This window comes from Macaca nemestrina, chromosome 12 (genome assembly GCF_043159975.1).
Source record: "Macaca nemestrina isolate mMacNem1 chromosome 12, mMacNem.hap1, whole genome shotgun sequence".
NCBI classification, from domain to species: domain Eukaryota; kingdom Metazoa; phylum Chordata; class Mammalia; order Primates; family Cercopithecidae; genus Macaca; species Macaca nemestrina.
Window position 1 is genome coordinate 32,102,731 of NC_092136.1, and position 22,637 is coordinate 32,125,367.

The window sequence follows — 22,637 nt, forward strand, 5'->3', positions numbered from 1 at the left end:
TATTCTCATCCAGGAGGAACCACTCCGGAAGGGTTCTCTGCTGGAGAAGGATGCTTGATGAGATCTTTGACTGATGACTCCTTGATTGATGGGTGACTGTACAGACTCTGAAACTTTACTTAGATTTAAATTCAGGCCTTACCATTTACTAGCTGTTTAACTTTTGGCACATCACATAATTTCTATATCTCTCACCTATAAAACTGGAAATGATAAAGTGACTCCCTCCTTGTCTTGAGGATTGAATTGATACGTGTCAAGCATTTAGAAGAATACTTGACACACAGTAAACACTCAGCCAATCTTATTATGTGACAATTGCAACCCTCTTAAACCATAAACTCTTTCATTAATTTTAGTCTATTTCTAGGGCTTTGGGGCTTTCTCGGTGTGTAAATTTATTGCTACATAGCTTTCAAAAGTCAGAGTGTTTTATGCAAAGCATTTTGGTAGGCTGGGAAAATAGAACAATCTTTGGGCAATTGTTTCAGGCCCACGATATAAATTTCTGCCATTCATAGAGGGGAAATCTCTGGGCCTCTGCTTTCATTCTTTTTAAAATAAGCAGCTATTTCTCCTCCAGTCCAGAACTCTGTTGCTGACACTCCTTGCTGGAGCAAAGCCCAAGTCTACACTGAACTCCTTTTGTGCACCCAGGACTGTCCTAGACTCTAGGATTCCTACAGCAAGCAAGGCCTTGTCTCCACCCTCACTGAACTGCGTGCTTAGGAGGAAGTGGGGGAGGCTGAGCAGGGTGGCTCATGCCTGTAATCCCAGCACTTTAGGAGGCTAAGTCGGGTGGATAACTTGAGATCAGGAGTTCAAGACCAGCTTGGCCAACATGGTGGAACCCTATCTCTACTAAAAATACAAAAATTCTCCAGGCATGATGGTGGGCGCCTGTAATCCCAGCAACTCAGGAGGCTAAGGCAGGAGAATCGCTTGAACCCAGGAGGCAGAGGTTGCAGTCAGCCAAGATACGGCCTCTGTACTCTAACTTGGGCGACAGAGTGAGACACCATCTCAAAAAAAGAGTCAGTGAGGGCGACGAGGAAACACTCAATGATGCCACAGTTCCGTATATGCTGTTGGGGAGCAGGAAAGGAGGCTGTGGGCTTCTGCAGAGGAAACTGCTGAGAGAGGAGGTTAGGGAGGCAAGCAAGGGACTGGTGCCATGGTGGCCTAAAGTGCCATGGTGTATATATTGCAGACATTGAGATAGAAGAAATTCAAAATGAAATTTTAAATATGGTTTTCTTTGCTTCCGTGCCCTTGAGAAAACACTGGATATAACCGAGATGGGTCGCTTACTGGGCCCTTCCTGCCCGGCACTGTCCTGGCCCTGAGAAAAGTGCTTATCATATGGGTTCCCTGTAGACTGTAACTGCCCCCGAGGGCAAAGAGATGCAGCTGAATTAACAATGACAGAGGGCAGTAGGGAGCTTAGGGATGAGTTTTAAAGCAGAGGAGTGGTGAATGTGTGTTGCAGGAAAATCACTCCGGCCACCTTATAGAATGGGTGCAAAAGGGGTGAGATAAAAGAGGAGGCCGACTGTAAGAAGGCTGTTGCAGAAACACAGGTCAACTTGCTTTCCCCTTCCACTTATATTTCAACCTATTTTTCTAAAAACAGTTTCCCAGGCCCACCCCAAGACCCAGGACATCAGGGCCAGCAAGACGGTAACGGCACCCACTAAGACCAGCCCCTAGACCTGGGGTGAGTAAGGCTGATCTCAGTCCTCAGCGCGTCCTCCACAGCAGCTTAGCTGCTCAGTGTTTGTTGACTTAAACTTGACTTCCATTGATGACATTTCAACTCCTCCAGGTTCTGGCTAATTATCCTCTAAATCCTCCAGGGGGGCCAGGCTTGGTGGCTCATGCCTGTAATCCCAGCACTTCAGGAGACCTAGGCGGGTGGATCATTTGAGGCCAGGAGTTTGAGACCACCCTGGCCAACATGGTGAAACCCCATCTCTAGTAAAACTAGAAAAATTAGCCAGGCATGTTGGTGTGCACCTGCAATCCTAGCTACTCAGGAGGCTGAGGCAGGAGAATCGCTTGAACCCAGGAGGCAGAGGTTGCAGTGAGCTGAGATTGTCCCACTGCACTCCAGCCTGGGCAGCAGAGTGAGACTCTGTCTCAAGTAAATGAGTAAATAAATAAATCCTCCAGTGGGAGGAGGCAGAGTCTTTTGTTTGTTTTTAACCATCAAAGGCCAATTTGTCTCCCACTAATACTTCTGTTGCTTTTGGGCTTCATCCAACAGCAGAGCAGAGATCTGGTCTAGTGTTTGACACTACGGGGGTAGCTCACTTTTACTATCTCTCTTTGCCCTCAATTTCTTGCTTGACTGTGTTGAGACTGTTTCTTGGGCTCTGTGGGGTGGAAACCAGGATTGGTCATTGAAAATCTCAGTGATTTACAACCTGAGTTGAAGTCCTAACTCCATCACCTAATAACTGGTAACCTTCAGAAAACTTTAAAATGCTACCACACTATCCCTTTCAGAAACTAGACGTATCTACCCAAGATACCAAGATGCGTGTATCTACTCAAAACAAATAAAAGCGTAAGTCCACACAAATGCTTTTACATGAATATATGGAGCAGCATTACTCACAATAGCCAAAAAGTGGGAAGAACTCATGAACTGGTGAAAAGATAAATAAAATGTGGGACAACCAAATACTGTTCATCAATAAAAAGGAAGAAAGTACTGATACGTGCTACAACATTGATGAATTGAAAATACTATGCTAAACCAAAGAAGCCAGTCACAAAAGGTCACAATATTCTATGACTCCACTTGTATGAAGTGTCCAGAAAAGGCAAACCAAAGAGAAAGTCGATTAGTGATTACCTGAGGCTGGGGAGTAAAAACCAACAGTGACTGTAATGGGCACAAAGTTTCTTTTTAGGGTAAGAGAAATGTCTTAAAATTAGATTGTATTCATGGAGAAGTTAATGTCCTCCAAAGGCCAAGCACAGTGGCTCGAGCCTGGAATTCCAGCACTGGGAGGCCAAGGTGGGATTACTTGAAGCCAGGAGTTCAAGCCCAGCCTGGGCAATACAGCAAGACCCTGTCTCTAAAAACGTAAAGAAAAGTCCTCCGAAAAGTCCTCCAAGAGGTTGGACATCATCTTGACAGTGACAGTGGAAATTTGAAAGCAGGCTGGCATCCAATGGCAACTTCGGAATTTTCATGAGAATCTTTGAGGAAACTGGTCAAGGGCTTGTCTTAAAGCTGAATTTGATAAGCAGAGCTCTGCTTTCACTTAGGTTATGTTTACTTCCCCCTTCTATTGCTCCAAGCATCTCCTTGGCACCTCCACTGCTACCATCTTGATCAAAACTGAATTTTAAAAAGACCACCTGGAAAGTAATGGGAAGGTTGGAGGTGGGGGCGGGGGAGTGGGGCTCAAAGCCAGGAAGTCAGATAAAAGTATTAGTTTGGATAAGTTCCAGGTCTGAACCGAGACAGCACAATAAGGATGGTAAGAAGACAGGAGGAGACAGGAACAGTGTTGAAGGATTTGACAGGGAGTAACTAATGATACCAAGAGAAAAAGGAAGAGGAAGAGGGAAAGGAAGGGAAGGGGAGGGGAGGGGAAGGAAGGGGAGGGAAGGGAAGGGAAGGGAAGGGAAGGGAAGGGAAGGGAAGGGAAGGGAAGGGAAGGGAAGGGAGAAGGGAAGGGAGATGATTATGCACGGCCTCTGTATCCGTCGTTCAGCATCCACAGATTCAACCAACCTCAGTGGAAAATACTCAGAGAAAAACTATAAAAAATAACAATATAGCAATAAAAACATAGAAATAAAAAACAATATGCTATAACAACTTGTTGCATAGTGCTTACATTGTATTATTAGTATTATAAGTAATCTAGAGGTTATTTAAAGTATATGTGGTCAGGCACAGTGACTCATGCCTGTAATCCCAGCATTTTGGGAGGCCAAAGCAGAAGGATTGCTTGAGACCAGGAGTTCCAGATCAGCTTAGGCAACAGTTAGACTTCATTTCTGCAATAATAATAATAATAATAATAATAACATAACAAAAAAACACATTTTTTAAATTAGCTGGGCATGGTGGTACATACCTGTATTCCCAGCTACTTGGGAGGCTGAGGTGAGTGGATCACTTGAGCCTGGGAGGTTGTGCCTGCAGTGAGCCATGATCAAGCCACTGCACTCTAGCCTGGGCAAAAGAGCAAGACGCTGTCTCAAAAAAAAGTATGTAAGTATATGGGAAAGTGGATGGATGAATGGATGAATGTAATGTATATATGTATGCATGTGTGTATGTATTTATTACAGACAAAGTCTGGCTCTGTCACCCAGGCCGGAGTGCAGTGGCACAACCATAGCTCACTGCAGCTTTGAACTCCTTGGCTCAAGTCATCCTCCTGCCTCAGCCTCCAGAGAAGCCAGGACTACAGGCATGCGCCCCCACAACAGCTAGTTTTCATTATTATTATTATTATTATTATTATTATTTTTGTTTTGGTAGAGACAGGGGTCTCGCTATGTTGCCCAGCCTGGTCTCAAACTCCTAGCATCAAGCAATCCTCTGGCCTTGGCTTCCCAAAGTACTGGGGTTACAGGCATAAGTCACTGTGCCAGGTCCAAAGTATACAAGAGGATGTAAATGTGTAGTTATATGCAAATAGTTGCCATTTTTTATCACAGACTTGAGCATCTGTGGATTTTGGTGTATAAGAGAAGTCCTACAACCAATCCCCCACACACCCGAGGGATGGCTGTACTTTCTCACCGATTACCATGGGGGATTTGCAGTGCCCTTCTGCCCTGATGATTCTTTCCTCCCCATTGATATTAGACTAGGGCATGTGAATTCTTTTGACTAATGGCATGCGACAGAGATGGCAATGTGCCAGTTTCATTCATAAGCTTCAAGAACCATTTCAAGGTCCAGCTCTGCATCTTTTCCCTCTTCCAATAAGAAAGCATGTCCAATATTTTTTACTCTTTCAGTCAGAATCCTAAAATAAAGAAGGCCCATGGAGCATACGTGACCTGCAGACAGGAGCAGAGCGGCCACCAATCTGGGAGCAACATAAAACAACGGAAAAAGATAAGCCTGTGCTGGTTTGGGGTACTGAGATTTAGGGGCTCATTTGTTACTGCAGCATAACCTATCAAAAGCTGACCAACAGATTCTCTCAGCTATTAATGAAAGAAATAAGGCTGGGAAGAAAAGACAAGAGCTCAAACAAATGTTTCACTTTTTAAAAGTTGTTAAGTTTTCAAATGTATCCTCTTGATGGATACCAAGAAGATATAGAATAAGGTTATAGGCTTGTTGTAACTCTTTAGATTATTTGAATGCAGTTATCAGGGGAGTTTAAAGAATATGAGCCTTGAAATGATAGGTCTGGCTATGCTATTCTTCCTGGGAAGTTAAACAAGCCGCAGCCGCCTTGCTTAACATAAATGAGAAGTACTAGATACTTCATGAGGTTTTGCAGTGGTGTGCTAAATCTCGCTTGTACCCGCTGTGAAAGCCAATTGTTAAATTTACAGGAATTTTATGAAGCAGTTGTTAAACACAGTCATCATTACAAATTCAATTACATGAAGTTACAATTAAATTATATTAAAAGCAAAGGTAAATACAGGGCAATCCTCGCTTTACACGGATCCAGGATACACGAATTTCAATTATTGCTGTTTAGTTAAATAATACCAGTCTGCCAACAACGCAGTTCAGATTTTAGTCACCACAGTATATTAGCGGTGAGTGATTGCATAAAGTACAAATTCATTGCTAGCTCTTTGGTCCACAAATCACTTTGTAGGTAATAGATGTACTTCATGATCAGTGACCAATCGCATCTCTTCTTTCAAAGACTGTCAGTGACGGAGCATTGCTCGTCTGTCATTCAGTTCATACAGACAGCAAATTGTGTGGTTGCTTTACCTTCTTGTCCTCCAGTGACAAACCCACATGACATTTGACAAAAGTGGATAGAATCAAAAGAGGGAATTGACCAACAAAGATGAGGGTGAGCAAAGAAATAAAAAGTGACAATGCTGGAAGTAAAATTTGACATAAATGTAAGTGGAATTGTAGAGGAAATAGTTCATTGTAGGAATGTTGACACGCTGCTGTTCTAGAGTCTGTACAGATGCAGCCAGAGGAACTCAGGGAAAGCAAATTTATCAACATAAATGAGCAAAGTGGTTCTGACAAAAAGAATGAAGATAGCCCAAGAAAGGAAGTGATGCTGAAAAAGATTCACGTTAGAGAAATTCTCAGACGTATTTCACAACATTCAGAGCACAGAGGATAAAATGCTGGAAGTTGATCCAAACTTGCAAAGGAGTATGACAATTTGCCAAGGTATAAAAAAAGTGAATCCTAAGTTATATGATAAGAAGAATGCAAACACCATTTAAACTACTGATACATTTTTTTGCAAAGAAATAAAATGCTTAACTCTCAATGCTTCTCATGTTTCTAATTGGTATACTATATAAATATCAGCTTTACTATTTTTTCATTTCCCTATACATTTACAACCAACAGTAAGAGACTTAGCAATGCTTTAACAAAAAAATAATGTTAAGGGTCATGGAACAATTGTAATTTTTCCCATTGATAAAGATCACATAGTCTCAGCTTGTATAGTCATTTTTATGGTCCCACACTACTGTTCAAAGTAAGGATGAGTTATACTCAAAACATATCACTTTCGAATAATTTCACTATTATCTGTGCTCTTGAAGTTATTTATGTCTATCGTATCTATGTTATATGGTGCAAATCTCTTTCCAGCTCTGTGTTCAGCGACATTGTGCAGATAGCTTGAAATTGTTCTTGGTGGGAGCATTTACACCATGCAAATTGGCAAACACTAGAAATCAGGGCTTGACTTATTGTTTTGTTGATCATCTAGACTTAAGAAAGTGATGGAGAAAATGTTAATGCGGACTACATTTAAATGTTTATCATACCTATGGTTGTACATTGCTAATAGCAAACAAAATATGGGGGAAAAAGGGAAAGCATATTCTTCCAGTATTTGAAAATTATTGTCAGATAGAGCGAAGAATTCACTCATGTCATTGTTGAACAAGTGAAGTTCTAACATACGTCTTTGCTGTTTCCTTTTGGTCTTCAATGTAAAAGAAAATAATAAACACTGACATCAAAAGTATACTTGTCGATAGATACCATGAGCAACTTCTTGGCTAAATCAGGTAGTAATCAAGCATTTATTCATAGCCTGATTTTGTCAAATCATGGTAGAATTATAACGTTAAGTTGGAAGAATTATAACCTTAGGCTGGCTGTAAGTATACAAATAGATTATACTATACTATACTATACTATACTATACTATACTATACTATACTATACTATACTATACATCTATCTATATACTTTTAGTATATCTATAGCCAACTTAAGGTTTTACTTAAGTCTATACTTATAAGCATACTTATATGTCTGGAAAACTCAACAAAAGCATTCTGTGAGAAACAATTGGCCATATGGAATTTATAATAAAGATTGTTGTATACTTATTATCATTTATAAATTATGTTCTACCATTCATGTAATTTATAACAAGTTTATATAAATACATATGAATACCCCCTCACCCACCCAGCTAGTTGATGAACATTTGCCAGCACTGCATTTTAGAGAATGTAATTAGGTAGGACATTCACAGCTTTAGAGTCAAACAGGGACTTGAATTTCAGCATTGCTTCTTTCTGTGTTATCTTTGTTTTGTTTTGTTTGTTTTGTTTTGTTTTGTTTTGTTTGGAGTCTCGCTCTGTCGCTCAGGCTAGAGTTCAGTGGCACGATCTTGGCTCACTGCAACCTCCACCTCCCAGGTTCAAGCGATTCTCCTGCCTCAGCCTCCCAAGTAGCTGGGATTACAGGCACGTGCCACTACGTCCAGCTGATTTTTTGTATTTTTCAGTAGAGACGGAGTTTCGCCATGTTGGTCAGGCTGGTCTCGAACTCCTGACCTCAGGTGATCCACCCACCTCGGCTTCCCAAAGTGCAGTGCTAGGATTACGGGCATGAGCCACATCGCCTGGCCTCTTTCTGTGTTATCTTAAGTAAACTACTGAGCCTCTCTAAGCCTTTTCTTCTTCTGCAAAATAAAAAAAAATGATTTGTCACAAGAAGGGGTTGTTGTGAGAATAAGCCACATAAAAGGCTGTGGTACAATGGTTGAATGACTATTACTCTTTTCCTCTTATCTTTTCCCTTCACTTCCAGTTGCCAAATCCTCTAAGTTTTATTTCCTTTGCTAGAGACAAAATGATCTACACATTTTCGTACTACATGGCAGGTCTACCTGACAGCAGAGAAATGGATGGATGAATGGATGTCTTCCTTTGATTCCATGATAAACCAGTCAGTCAAAGTAGTAATTTAAGAATTCATGGAGGACTGAAATCCTTTCTCACTTTTTCAAAATCTATAAAAATTAGAAACTGAGCCGGCCAAGTATGGTGGCTCATGCCTGTAATCCCAGCACTTCGGGAGGCGGAGGAGGGCAGATCACGAGGTCAGGAGATCGAGACCATCTTGGCTAACACGGTGAAACCTCGTCTCTACTAAAAATACAAAAAAAATAGTCGGGCGTGGTGGTGGGCACCTGTAGTCCCAGCTACTTGGGAGGCTGAGGCAACAGAATGGTGTGAACCCAGGAGATGGAGCTTGCAGTGAGCAGAGATCACGCCACTGCCCTCCAGCCTGGGCGACAGAGCGAGATTCCATCTCAAAAAAATAAAAAAAAAAGAAAGAAAGAAAAAAGAGAAGGAAAAAGAAACTGAGCCAAGTGTGGTTGCTTATGCCTGTAATCCCAGCAACTTGGGAGGCCGAAGTGGGAGGATCACTTGAGCCCATGAGTTTGAGGCTACAGTGAGCTATGATCATGCCACTGGCCTCCAACCTAAGTGACAGAGAGACAGAAACCTCGTCTCTAACAATAAAAATTTAAAAATTAGATGCTCCGACATAGCCTACACTGCTCATATTTCTGCTTTGTTATTTTCTTTAAAGTTATTACGAGACCAGTTAAAAAAAATTTTTGTTAGGGAACTTCCCCCCCCTGCTGGCCATAATACAACATAGCAATACTATATTGAACGGCATTACTAAACGTCAAACTGAAAATAAACTCGGAATAACTAATCTTGCAAACTGCCTACCCACAGACCAGCTCAGGCCTGAAGACAACTTGTGTTTCATATACATCATATCTAAAATAATTTTTTAAAAAACTTATGAATTAGTTGCCATTTGACGTGCATATTTCTGCGTTTTCTCAAAAAAGTAGACATTGGTGCACATTTGGTCTGCCATCCTACTTGTGTTTCCTGATTCCTTTGGGTGGGGCTTTGACTGTCCACTCGACCAGTCCCCACTCAGTCTCCTTCATCTACTTATGGCATCTACCCAGCCCTTGCTGCTTTTAAGTTTGCAACCCCAGGCTCTCAATTTGCCAATGAGTAAACTGAAGCCCAAACTTGCTCAAAATCATACTACCTATAGTAGTAGTAGCAAAGCAGATAATGAAATTTCGGCCTCCTAAATTCCATTCGACAGATGTTTATTGATTTCACTCATCTATTTAACAAATGTTTTAGTGCTGACTGTGGCCAGGCATATAGCAAATGTCAAAGAAACAGAGTCTGCAGGATTACCTTTGTCTTCAGAGCTTACAGTTAGTGCAAAGAGCAGGTAGACAATACAAGAAATATGATGAAAGTGATGAAAGAAGGGATAAGGGAACTGTGGCAATGCTGCAGCATAGTTCCTGCTCTTACCTCAGCACCTGTTTCAAGTTCATCATCATCACTGAGAATACAAATATTACTAAGATTTGCTAAATAATGTCCTCAAACCCTAGGGCCCACATTGATTCAACATTTACTGGGCACAAGTGCTAAATATTAGAGAAAAAGTAGTAAATGCTGCATTTACTACATTACTTCTTCCAAGCATGCCCTCTAAAATAGTCACTCATTCATCTCCCTGTTCATCCTGCCTTCGGAATTACCATCTGCAATCAACGTGCTAGGCTAAGAAGGAGCCTAGATCAGTAAGATTCACAGCAGTGTGCAGTAGTTGCTGGGCAAGCCACATCTCTGCAGAAATAGGAATCAGACATACCCTTAAGTCATGGAGATATCGGATTAAAGCTAAACTAAGAGAAGAGCAGAAACTAATCATGACACCACGATTAAACACCCATGACAACCATGATTGGGAAGTAGTACAAGACAAAGCGATTAGTTTTGTGTCTGATTTGTAAAAATTACTCTGAGTCCTTTGAAACCTGGGCTAGTGAAATAGCTGAATACAGATCTGAGGCAGAAAAGGTACAAGGTGAGCCAAAGACATTCTTTTGGACCAGAGAGCAAGGGAATATTCAGACAAATGTGGTGATGTCAAAAAGATTCAGGAGTCTTGAAGATAACTGGTCACTTTAAGCTACTGAATTAAAGCAAAATCCATGAACCCATAGTGATGACAGAAAAACAGAGAGTGAGAGAGCATGTGTACAGGGAGGAAGCCTGTTTTTACAGAAAGATGCCGGGTCATGAATGTATTTAAGAGAAGGAATGATAGAGTTGAAAATCACCATTTTGGCAATCCCCAGTGTAATGGATTCAGACAGCAATCATTAATGCATGCTAAAAACACCGAGTACAATGTTATTGATACTTTCAAAATATCACCCCACCGATGACAGTGGACAGTCATCACTCTTAGTTATAACTAAGTGTCATCGCTGATAGTGGACAACCTGACATGACACAATGACACAACTGCTTTGCTCATGAACACCGAATCAAGGCATTAGAACCACCTTCTACTTTGCAGAAAATAAAAATCAGTCAATTAGGACAAATGAACAATCAGACAAATCCAGAATGTACAATATTCTAGCCTGAACTTGTGGCTTACGCCTGTAATCCCAACACTTTGGGAAGCCGAGGTGGGTGGATCATTTGAGGTCAGGAGTTCAAGACCAGCCTGGCCAACATGGTGAAACCCTATCTCTGCCAAAAATACAAAAATTAGTTGGGCATGGTGATGGGTGCCTGTAATCCAAGCAACTCTGGAGGCTGAGGCAGGAGAATCGCTTGAACCCAGAAAGCGGAGGTTGTATTGAGCCAAGATCACACCACTGCACTCCAGTCTGGGTGTCAGAGTGAGACTCCATCTCAAAAAAAAAAAAGGATGGTGGATGGATGAGTGACTGTTCTGTTCTGAATTAAAAGTAGTCAGAGACACGCCATAGCCAAACGCAGTAGGTAAATCTTAATTGGTTGGTGGAGTAGGGGGAAAATAGCTACTTGTTTCAAGACATTTTTGAAACAATTGGGAAAATTTGACTACCGACTGAAAACTAGATAAATGTTACAGAATTGTTAACTTTGCTAGATGTTATAAGGTCTCATGGTTTGTTGAAAATGTCATTATTCTTACAGATGCATGCTTAAGTATTTTGGGGCCAAGTATGATTAACCACAAATGGCTCAATTTAAAAACTACACATAAACATACAAAGCTAATAAGGCCAATGCCAGCTAGTGAATCTAAGTGAAGGTTATATGTGTATTCACTGTACTACTCTTTTTTTCTTGTTTGTATTTTTTAATAAAAAAAGAAGTATAGAAATTCTACATGAGAAAAAAAGTTGAGTTCTTTGGATTCTCCAGAGTCGCTGAAGAAACAAGCAATTACTAGAATAAATCTGATCACTTTAAAATTTTGCATTTTGGCATTCAAATGTTTGTGCAGTTTGTAAAACATGCAAAATGCCTATAAATTCAATGCTATAAATTGACGTAGCAAATATCTGTATCTGAAGTTGCTTATATGCACATTAACTATCTGAAAACATACATTTTTATGTTTAAAAACTCTATTTTTCTGAATTACCCAAGCATACTGTAACCATGTATTATATTTACAATGGGATAATATGAAACATTAACATCTGATTTTTCTACTTCAAATAACCACACTTCTAATTAGGTGTCAGTGTAGTTTCTCAATTACCATTAAATAAAAAGTTCACACAAAAATTAACATGAAATGAACCATTGACTTAATAAAAGCTAAAACTATAAAACTAGAAGAAAACAAAGGAGAAAGTCTTTGAAACTTAGTGATAGGCAAAAATGTCTTAGGACACAAAAAGCACAAACCATGAAAGAAAACATTGATAAGATGGACTTCAACAAAATCCAAAACTTTCGCTCTTCCTAACACCCTGTTAAGAAACTAAAAGGTAAGTCATTGGCCGGGCGCAATGGCTCACGCCTGTAATCTCAGCACTTTGGGAGGCCTAGGCGGGCGGATCACGAGGTCAAGAGAACGAGACCACCCTGGCCAACATGGTGAAACCCTATCTTTACTAAAAAAAAAATACACAAATTAGCTGGACGTGGTGGCACGTGCCTGTAATCCCAGCTACTCAGGAGGCTGAGGCAGGAGAATCACTTGAACCTGGGTGACGGAGGTTGCAGTGAGCTGAGATCATGCCACTGTACTCCAGCCTGGGTGACAGAGCGAGACTGTCTCAAAAAAAAAAAAAAAAGAAAAGAAAAAAGAAACTAAAAGGGTAAGTCACAGACTGGGAGACTATATTGGCAATACAAACCTCTTAACATAACTATTGGTATTCATCCCTCTAACCTAGACTACTTCAGTAACCTCCTACCTGGTCTTCCAACTCCCACCCTGGCCCTGCAATCTATTCTTCATTCAACAGCCAGACTGATCTTTAAATTAGGTCATATTGTTTGCCTGCTTAAAATCATCCCATGGCCTCCTACAATATATGGAATTAAATCTACACTCCAATCTTTGGGAAAAAGCCTGCATGCCCACCCTTATAGTAGCATTTTCTATCTCTTGCCACCCACTCACACACTATGCTCTGGCCATAATGGCCACTTCCTATTTTGCTCATATTAAAAGCTTAACTTGCTGCTCCCTCTGTCAGATATTCTTTCTTTGCATGCCTGATCAGCATTGTCCTTGTCACAGTTCAAGTGTCACCTCACTGAGGCATTCCCTGACATGACCCTTCCAGTCACTCTATCCCCATACCGTCTTCTTTACTTACCCTACCTGAACCTTACTTTAGTCTTCTCCCCTGGGAAAAGATTGGATCCCTAAGAGCGAAAAGGACCTCTGTTTTGTCCATTGGTACATGCACCGCATATGATGCTTGGAACATAGTAGATGCTTCAAAAGATTTTTTAAATGACTCATGACATACCCACTAGATGCGAGGCACTATGCTGGGTAGTTACTGGCTCAATGGTTTAAATGTGTTGCTCAAAGCCCTTTTTTCGTCCTATTACCCTGTTTTAGAGAAAAAAATGTTATATTCCTAGATCTATTGAAATAGCTGAATGCTTCTTCGTATTTTTTCAAGAGGCTAATTTACTTTCAAGTAAATTGCAAATTCTGAATTTCATCTTTATGTAGGATCAGTGCTTTGGCCTACATGAAAACGTTCATATTATTTTGAACAACTCACCCTCAAAAGAATGGCTAAAACAAAAGAAACAAAAAAATATAATGTGTTAGTGAGGACATAAGGCAACTAGAACTCTCATACACTGCTAATAGGTGTAACTACTTTGGAATAATGTTTGGCAGTATCTATATACACCATATGTCCTAGTAATGCATGCCTACATATATACCCAAAGGAAATGCATGCGTATGTTCACCAAAAAATATGGACAAAACATTCATGGCAGCCCTATTCACAGTAGCCAGGAAGTAGACACTATTCAGGTGTCAAATGTCCATCAACAAAATAGTTCTGTATACACACAAAGGAATACTATACAGCAATGGGTATAAATGAACTACACACAACGTGGATGTATCTTATAAATTAAATGTTTAACAAAAAATAGCCAGATGCCAAAGAATGCATTTATGTTGTACTTCAATTAAACATTGATAGGGGAAGGCAGAAATTGAAAATATGTATTCTCACTAGTGTGTTCTGGGGGAGCACTCCTCTAGAAACTTTCCAACTGAGGTTCCTTGAAAGTTAGATCCTTGAATTATGAGGTGTTGGTATTTGAGGACATAAGTTGGCCTATTACAATCACATTCTTTTGAAGTCACGTTTTAAATATTAAAAATTCATGCGAATTCCCTATTCTTCATCCACGCATATTGGGCAGAAATTACTTCTCTCAAAAAATATTTGCGGAAACTTAATATTGAAGGAAAATGGGTCAGGGTCATCCTATGGTTGCAGGTACTCTGGGCACATTGCCTCAGACTTCGGTTTTAAAATAACTGATATAAAGTAGATTAGTTATGGTTAGATATCCTGGTGTGTATCTCAGATTCCAACTCATGGGCAATGTGACTTTGTGCAAGTTCCCTAAACATTCTGCAGCTATGCCCTCATTTGTATGACAAAGATAATACCTATCTCACCAGGTGGCTTTGAGAGTTAAATAAGATGATGTCAGTTATTAATAGATACTCAGTATTGTTAACGTCTCCCTTCCCTACCCTGTAAGGAGTATTGGGGTGGAAAAAAAGTCAACAAGCTGTTTGCTGCAATATATATATTTTAATTCAAAGTGAATCGACAGTAATACACCATAAATTCTTATTTTGACACTCACCAAAATAGTCACCTGGAAAACCCGCTTTTTGTGACAAAGTACAGAAGGCTTGGTCACATTTAAATCACTGAGAACTAGAGAGAAATACTATCGCAAACCGTAATAGACATTACATCCATAAAATTTTCCCAGTCCTTATTGTAATATTGCACAGTGCAATTGCTACATGGCAAACTAGTGTAGCATAGGAGTAAAAGCAAAAACAAATAAACCAAAGAAAGAAAGCCACAAGTCTAAAATTGTTAAACAATTAACAGTTCAAACTTAGTAATCAAATCTGTATCATTGGATTCATTAAAACAAATCTTCCTACACCTTGCAGTGTATGATTTAACTTTTACTTAACACAGTCCAAGTTTAAAATTAGCAGATTTTTAAAATGAAAATGTTTTGCTAATACAGTAACATATTTAATTAAACACCCTGGAGGAAAAAAAAAAACAACTAAATATCAGGATATTTGATTAAAAAAACGCTTTGCAAATTAAAATAGTATGCAAATATGCAACTTGGAAATCATGCAGTGTTTTATTTAAGAAAGCATTAAAACCAAAGAAAACTGGTCAAAATGGTTTTTAAAAGGTATAAATCCAGATTACTTTGTCAATATGCTAAATTAAGAATTTAGCAGAATTTTGAAATTTATTTTAAAATACATTAAAATGCCCATGATTGCAATTTAAAGAGCAGTGTAGTTAACTGGGATATACCTTTATCAAACTTTAATACTGTATTATGACAATGTTGAAGTTTACCATTTATGTCAATTTAACAAGACTGCTTTAAGTCTTGGAAATTAAAGACAAAGAATACAACATTTCAGGGTAGTAAACATGGCCCTAAACAAAAAGAAAACTCTCGGTTTTGTACCTGTTGTGAAACAATCAATCCTTTGCACTTGGTGTTTCTGAAACAATGTGTTGCCGGCATTGATTCTTTCCTAAGAAGTGAGCAGATCCTAATCATCTGCTGGAACATATAAATAAAATCAGAAGGCTGTGGAGGGCAGCAAATTTACTTAAATAGTGACTCCATAAATGTGTCATCTGTAAATAATCTTTTAAATTAATCTTAGGCTACTTCTTTTTAAACATGTATTTTTATATATATATATATTTCTATTGGTATAAAATGCATAGAATTAATTACTAAAAAACACTGAAACTTGTGGGGAAAATTAAGTCCTTCATTTTCAGTGTGACTAAAAATGTACTGCTGGTTTTTACTTTATGATCTAATACTGTAATTTTTAAAATCAATTTCAGGCACATTTATTTCATTGATGATTATTAAATAAAACACTGCTTGTGTCAATGGAGTAAAGAAAACTTATCCATTATTAGCTTATTGTGAATGCTGTACTAGAGCTGTACTAGTGGTATACAATTCATTTATCAAAGAAACGCTGTAAATCCAAAACATCTAGAGTTTTACACTCAAATGCTTTGTACTGTTTATTCCAGTAAATGCTGTAAGATTATATTCCAGATTTTTAAGGAAAAAAAGTTAAGTCAAGCCTGCAAGATACAGCTTTCTCAAGTGTCTACAATGCCAGTATGAAAATAAAAAATTAAGTTACATTGATACATCCAAGTTTTTTTAATATGCAGTGATGAGCACAAACATTAATAGAGATAAAATACTGATGCAAATAACACACCCCAAAATAACAAATGCAATTATTTTCCACCATTTACAATACAGTAGTTACAATGACACTCCAAACAGAAAAGCAAAGTAAAAAATCAAAACCCCAATTTCTATTCATGTAATTAGACTTATACAGAAATTAGAAGGCTAAATAACAACTAGTTAATCACCTAATTTCACAGCTATCTGAAGTGGCAATCGTTATATAGCAGCTTATCTATGATACATTCAAGATAAATGATACAATTTATTACTTGCCTGTAAGCTAAAACACAGCCTCAATTTAATACCTTTCCTTAAATTCCACCTCTACACTACAATATACTTGAGGTCTATGCAAAAAGTAGCTACCTTTATATAGGAAATGGATGATTAAGTCTTTGGTGCTGTAAAAGCAACTTCATTTAAACAGACATAACCACTACCATCACCACCACCCAAAAAAGAAAAAAGTGGGGCGGGGGGAACTCAACACACTTCCTAGGAAGAAAAAAAGCATGTAATTTCTGTCCCTGAAGGAATGTATTAAATAAGCAAACATCACCAACAAGCAAAACAAGTACTGCAATGTAAAAATACTTTTAAAAAAAACCCTCTCACATGCATAAATCAAAAATTGCACACAAAGAACTCACATCTTTTCAAGCTTCAATAGTAAAAGTTCTGCTACTATTTATTAAATACTGCATGGTTTGCCCAAGCTAAGATAAAACCACATCATGAATCAATGAGCATTTTGCATTTTATTATCTACCCAAAGTCATGCCTACTGTACCTCTAAACATTTTATTAAGTCCAATTATACAGCAAACACTCTCAAAATAAACTTAGATTGTATTGCAGTTTCACTTAATAGTATATAAAATGCTGTGCTGTGACAGTTATCAAATATCCATTAGATACTGAATCAATTTTTCTTAAGCACTACTAACTGCTTGCTTTTCTTGAAGCTAGATCATTCTCAAAAATCAGACAGCAGAATTCAGCTACAGCAAACATGCTGCCCTCTTAATAAGGAAAAAAACAGCTACTACCTGAAATCATACCACACAAAACCAAAAATGAACATTACGCTATCAAAAGGAAACTAAAGAGTAGGTCTGAATTTTAAGTGCTGCAGTCCTCAACATTTATATATAGGTAATAACATTAACAACCTCAAATATTTAAGGCACTATGTGTGGGAACGGTTTACAATGCAGCTGAGATTATTAGAACAACATTTAAGAGCAAAGTCTAGGCAACATTTTGCCCATGCAAAAGACACATGCAAATGTAAAGAACAATAGCTCAATTTCTTAGGTAAGTGACCCAACATTTATACACTAAGACACGGATAATACAATTCACTTGTATGCTGTAATTCTGACGTATGTGCATCTGTTGCTCTAAGTCTGTACACAGAATGGCTTCCCAAATGTGGACGTGTCTTGCACTAGTTAGAAGGCAATTTATAAAAAATAGCAGGAGCAAAATTGGACTTCTGCTCCCATAAGTCACCTGTCTAGAGTTACTACATAAGAAGATAACATGACCAAAGACAAGTTATACCAAATGTGCAAAACACATCAAAAGTGAGTTTTTAAAGCTCAAAGTTGTTTAAATTGCACCCAAGTCTACATGATTCAAAAATAATTTTCTTGTGCCATGGCTAATATTTATTAAATACCATGTTTTTATTTTTAATCAAATGTTTGTATCATTGAGCTTCCCCAATATACTGTTTTTCACATATATGGATACTGGCTGAGTTTTGTTGGACTCAGTGGAAATCCAGTATATGCAGGTGATGCTGCAATGTAAGAATGTGGTGGGAAGATTGGTTTGTACTGAGTCTGATGAATGGTTGGGGATGGTAACAGACGGGGATTTAAGCCCACTGGGACTTGGTGAACTATGCCACTGGGATGGGAGATATTATAAGTTGGATGCTGTAACATAGGTCTTGAGGTACATGGAGAGGCTAAGAGGTGGGCCACTGGTGCAGCACTACTGAGGGTGGCTGATGATGGGTATGGAAGTAGAGTAGGTTGTCCTCCGAGGTGTGTATTTCCAGCCAGGTGGGCATGCACTGCTGTGTGATTGGGACTTCCATGAGAGAGAGTGAATGGATTACTGGTAACACTAGTAGGGATATAAGCTTGCTGTCTTCGATGCCCAAAGTTTCCATTCCACTCTTGATGCCCAGATCCAAAGTGCTGAACCTATCCATAAAGAAAAAAAAAAAAATGACTGAATAACATATTTTTAAAGATAAAAGGAAAGAAACGGAAATTACAATATACCCTTTGTGATTGATAACTCATAGTGGATCTCTCAGAACTAACTTATACTAAGAATAACTAGAGGAGAGAAAAATACCAATTCCATATATATTAGTATTAACATTTTAGTATTTATTACTACATATTATAATATAAACACCACTATTAGTGCTGCTTGTACTAACTTTTACTACCCCCATCCCTACTAACAGCTACCATTTGTGGAGCACTTATTATATGTAAAGCTAACATTTACATACACAATATTATTTACTTCTGAAACAACCCATGATATAATTACTATTCCCATTAACTGTGCTCCAAATCAAATTTGTTGAAGAGACCTGGCCAAGGTAATAAATATATAGTACATGGCAAAACCAAGATTTGAATCCCCGTCCAACTCCAGTATCTGTGATCTTTTCTTTTCCCAACTGAAACACAACTGCCAAATATAGCGTTTAATAAGATGGAAAGTATTCAGGAAGGTTAATGATGTTCTGAGATAACAGACACACTCTGTTAATATTACCTAAGAGAACCTAAGGACTTAATCTTTCTGAAGAAGGCTACAAGTTCTATGGATAATTTGCTTAATTATCCTATTATTAAGCCAGTTACTCTTTAGCCCCTTGGGATAACGAGAAGGGAAAAATTCATTAAGACTACATACAGTTTCAGAAGCTTTCTCCTCCATGTGAAAAACAACTGCTAAATTTGAATCCCAAAGACTCCTACAAATCCACAAATGAACATACCTGACTAAAGTTCAAATGCTGCTGCTGGAATGCTGATGTCAATTTTTGCTGACGAGTACCCACTGCCGAAGGCTGGTTTAATCTTCCAGGGGCAGATCGTCCTTTTATTAATGGCTGGCATATAGAATCTGGCGACAAATAAAATATTGAAGAGTTTATGCTTTTTCCTTTTCAAATAAAAAATTAGCAAAATCTTTAGATATTTCATACAATAGTGATTTGAGAGCCTTAAAATTAAACAAAATGAAAGGAGAGGTCATGGTTTCCAAGCACTGGATAATATTAGAAGATGTCCTCTGTATAATATATAAGGCAGGATCAAGTCAAAATTCGAGATGACTTTTGGCAACTCCATTCTCAGATGTTCCTAAATTAAGACTGTATTTAAAGGACAACCGGAGAAATGGGAGGACTCAACTTACCTGTGTTTGCCATATGCTCATCGGCACTTAAGCCATTTTCTAGTGCCACTGGTGGCACCACAACAGAACAGACAGCTGGCTTGGTTTCTGTGTCGGCAGAGGATAACAGTTCTGTGTTTTCACGAGTGTCCTCCACAAAAGTGCTCTCTGCAAATGGACTATCATGCCCAGAAGAGTCGGATGTCGGAGAGCCATCCACCGTATCACAACCACTTTCTTGCTCTTCATCTGACATACTACAAAAAGAAAGCATTTTTATGAGTGATATTTTTTTCCAACATTAAATCTAATGTTAAGTAATATTCAGGCTCCAGTGAACTGACGAGAATGTTATTCAGTTATTTTATATATAATTACAGCTTTTTCATTGTCCGATAGCACTTTTTCAAAAAATTTCTAGACCCTTAAATTAATTATCTGTTCCAACTGCTAAACCTAATTCTGTTCCATTTCAGGAACATCATTTTGGCATTTTTTTTTCTTCTTTCCCTTCCCATTTGATCCTTAGTATCAGCTCATAAAATTCCTCTTTATGAATTCCAGATAATTTCATCAAGACATGACAAAAGAGGCACTGTTCTGAATAATTTAAATGAAATGTACAAGCATACATGCATGTGACTTGGATATTTCAAATTAAATTCTAACATCAGGATATGTGCCTCTTCTGGTAATTTAGGTCCTTGTACCTAACCAGTTATCTGAAAGGTATCCCCACACCTCTGAAAGCCTAGACAGAGCCCCATATTTCTCATCTCTTCCTGACACTCTTGGGCCCTGACAATCTCTCTCTCCTTGGGATTTCTACAGTATTTATTGTCTGTTTCAACCACCCATTCCATACTTAGTTACGAATTTGAAGCATCTCTTTTTATACATATTTTTATTTATATATCTTATATGTATATTTGTTTATACATACTTTACATGTGTATGTATAGTTATGTACATTATCAATTTTCAAACCATGTTATAAGCAACTTTTAAGAAGACATATTAAAATTTCTTTATATTTTCCATAAAGCTTTGGTTATAAGTATGCAATATCATATTTCCTGACTAAGGAAAAGAAGAAGACATGTAAAATTAAAACTTAAAATTTTCCAAATGTTTTCTGCCACTAAAATAAGATTTTATTTCTTTCTTTCCTTCTCCTCCTTCCTTCCTAAGAGACAGGGTCTCACTGTGTTGCCCAGGCTATAGTGTAGTAGTGTGATCATAGCTCATTGCAGCCTCAAATTACAGGGCTCAAATAATCCTCCCACCTCAGCCTCCTGAGTAGCTAGCACTACAGGCAAGCGCCACCACATCCAGCTATTTTTTTTTTTTTTTGGTAAAGGTGGGGTCTCACTATGTTGTCCAGGCTGGTCTCGAACTATTGGCCTCAAGTGATCCTCCTGCCTTGGCCTCCCAAAGTGCTAGGATTACAAGTGTTGGCCACTGTGCCTTCTAGACTGTGGCTTATCTCTTAATATGTTAGTAAATCATTCTGCTTAGGACAAGCTTACTATTTTAGCCGGCCAAAGGACGGGTAAGCCAGGTTAATATGGATAAAACCATGCAAATCCATCACCAATGGGAGAAAAAAATCACAGTGGATGTTCTGTAGACAGTGGGCCAGTAAGTACTTCATTATGCAAAACATTCCTTTTTAATTTTGCTAAAGTACATGTTTTTCTTCCAAATTTAAATTACAATAGTAGTCTGTGGGGCTGAAATTAAGAATGTAGCTTTTTTACCCTTTCAAAAATAGATTTGGCCAGATGTGGTGGCTCACGCCTGTAATCCTAGCACTTTGGGAGGCTGAGGCAGGCAGATGACCTGAGGTAAGGAGTTCAAGACCAGCCTGGCCTGGTGAAACCCCATCTCTACTAAAAATACAAAAAATTAGCTGGGTGTGGTGGCGGGTGCTTGTAATCCCAGCTACACGGGAGGCTGAGGCAGGAGAATCACTTGAACCTGGGGAGGTGGAGGCTGCAGTGAGCCAAGATCATGCCATTGCACTCCAGCCTGGGTGACAGAGCCACACTTCATCTCCTCCCACCCACACCCCTGGCAAAAAAAAGATTATTTAGTTGGGTATGGTGGCTCACGCCTGTAATCCCAGCACTTTGGGAGGCCAAGGTGGGAGCACTGGTTGAGCCCAGGAGTTCAAGACCGGCCTGGGCAACAGGGCAAGATCCCATCTCTACAAAAAAAACTTAAAGATTAGCTGGGCATCGCTGTGCGCACCTGTGGTCCCAGCTACTCAAGAGGCTAAGGCGAGAGGATTCCTTGAGCCTGGGAGGCAGAGGTTGCTGTGAGCCGAGATCATGCTACTGCACTCCAGCCTGGGCAACAGAGCAAGACCCTGTCTTAAAAACAAACAAACAAACAAATCTGTGTTTAGAAAAACTGATCTAGTTCAAAAATTGTGTTTAAGATAGAAGTCACTGTGGTAAATCGGCAGGTACTTATTAATTTAACAGAAAGAAATCGTAGGCTTTTTAGTAGACTTACTATTTATTATACACTACTATTGAGATTATTTTACCTATTCGGTCTCTTGCAGGGGGATGGGCTGGACTGCCCTGAGGAGCTGGTACTCAGAGTACTATCAGGACTACTTAATGAACACATCCGATCAATATTCAAAGTGCTCTGGCAAGCTTCACAATCTAGACTACCTTTACATCTAGTGGAAGAGAAAAGGGGAAAACGTGAGTCAAATATGAGAAGATACTCTCCAAATAGTCAAAATCTGTATTCTTTAATTAAGGATATGAAACTGTTAAGAATGACCTACATGGACAAAAAGTAAAGCTTACAAATACAGGGAAAATGTTATAATAATGGTGCTAAATACTATTTAGAAAGTTCCCTGTCTAGAA

At 38.8% G+C, this 22,637-nt stretch overlaps 1 protein-coding gene across 6 annotated transcripts in view; it reads right to left on the reverse strand.

Annotated features, from left to right (window-relative positions):
- Positions 1-14,596: 14,596 nt before the first annotated feature.
- LOC105471525 (homeodomain interacting protein kinase 3) overlaps positions 14,597-22,637 on the reverse strand; it is a 101,360-nt gene continuing 93,319 nt past the window's right edge. For all 6 annotated transcript variants that reach the window (XM_011724025.2, XM_011724020.2, XM_011724027.3 and 3 more), the window contains 4 exons: positions 22,301-22,441; positions 19,768-20,003; positions 19,346-19,473; positions 14,597-18,527 (listed from right to left, as the gene is read on the reverse strand). In XM_011724025.2, the coding sequence (XP_011722327.1) occupies positions 18,051-18,527; positions 19,346-19,473; positions 19,768-20,003; positions 22,301-22,441 (982 nt within the window). In that variant the 3' untranslated portion in view covers positions 14,597-18,050. The remainder of the gene's footprint in view (positions 18,528-19,345; positions 19,474-19,767; positions 20,004-22,300; positions 22,442-22,637) is intronic.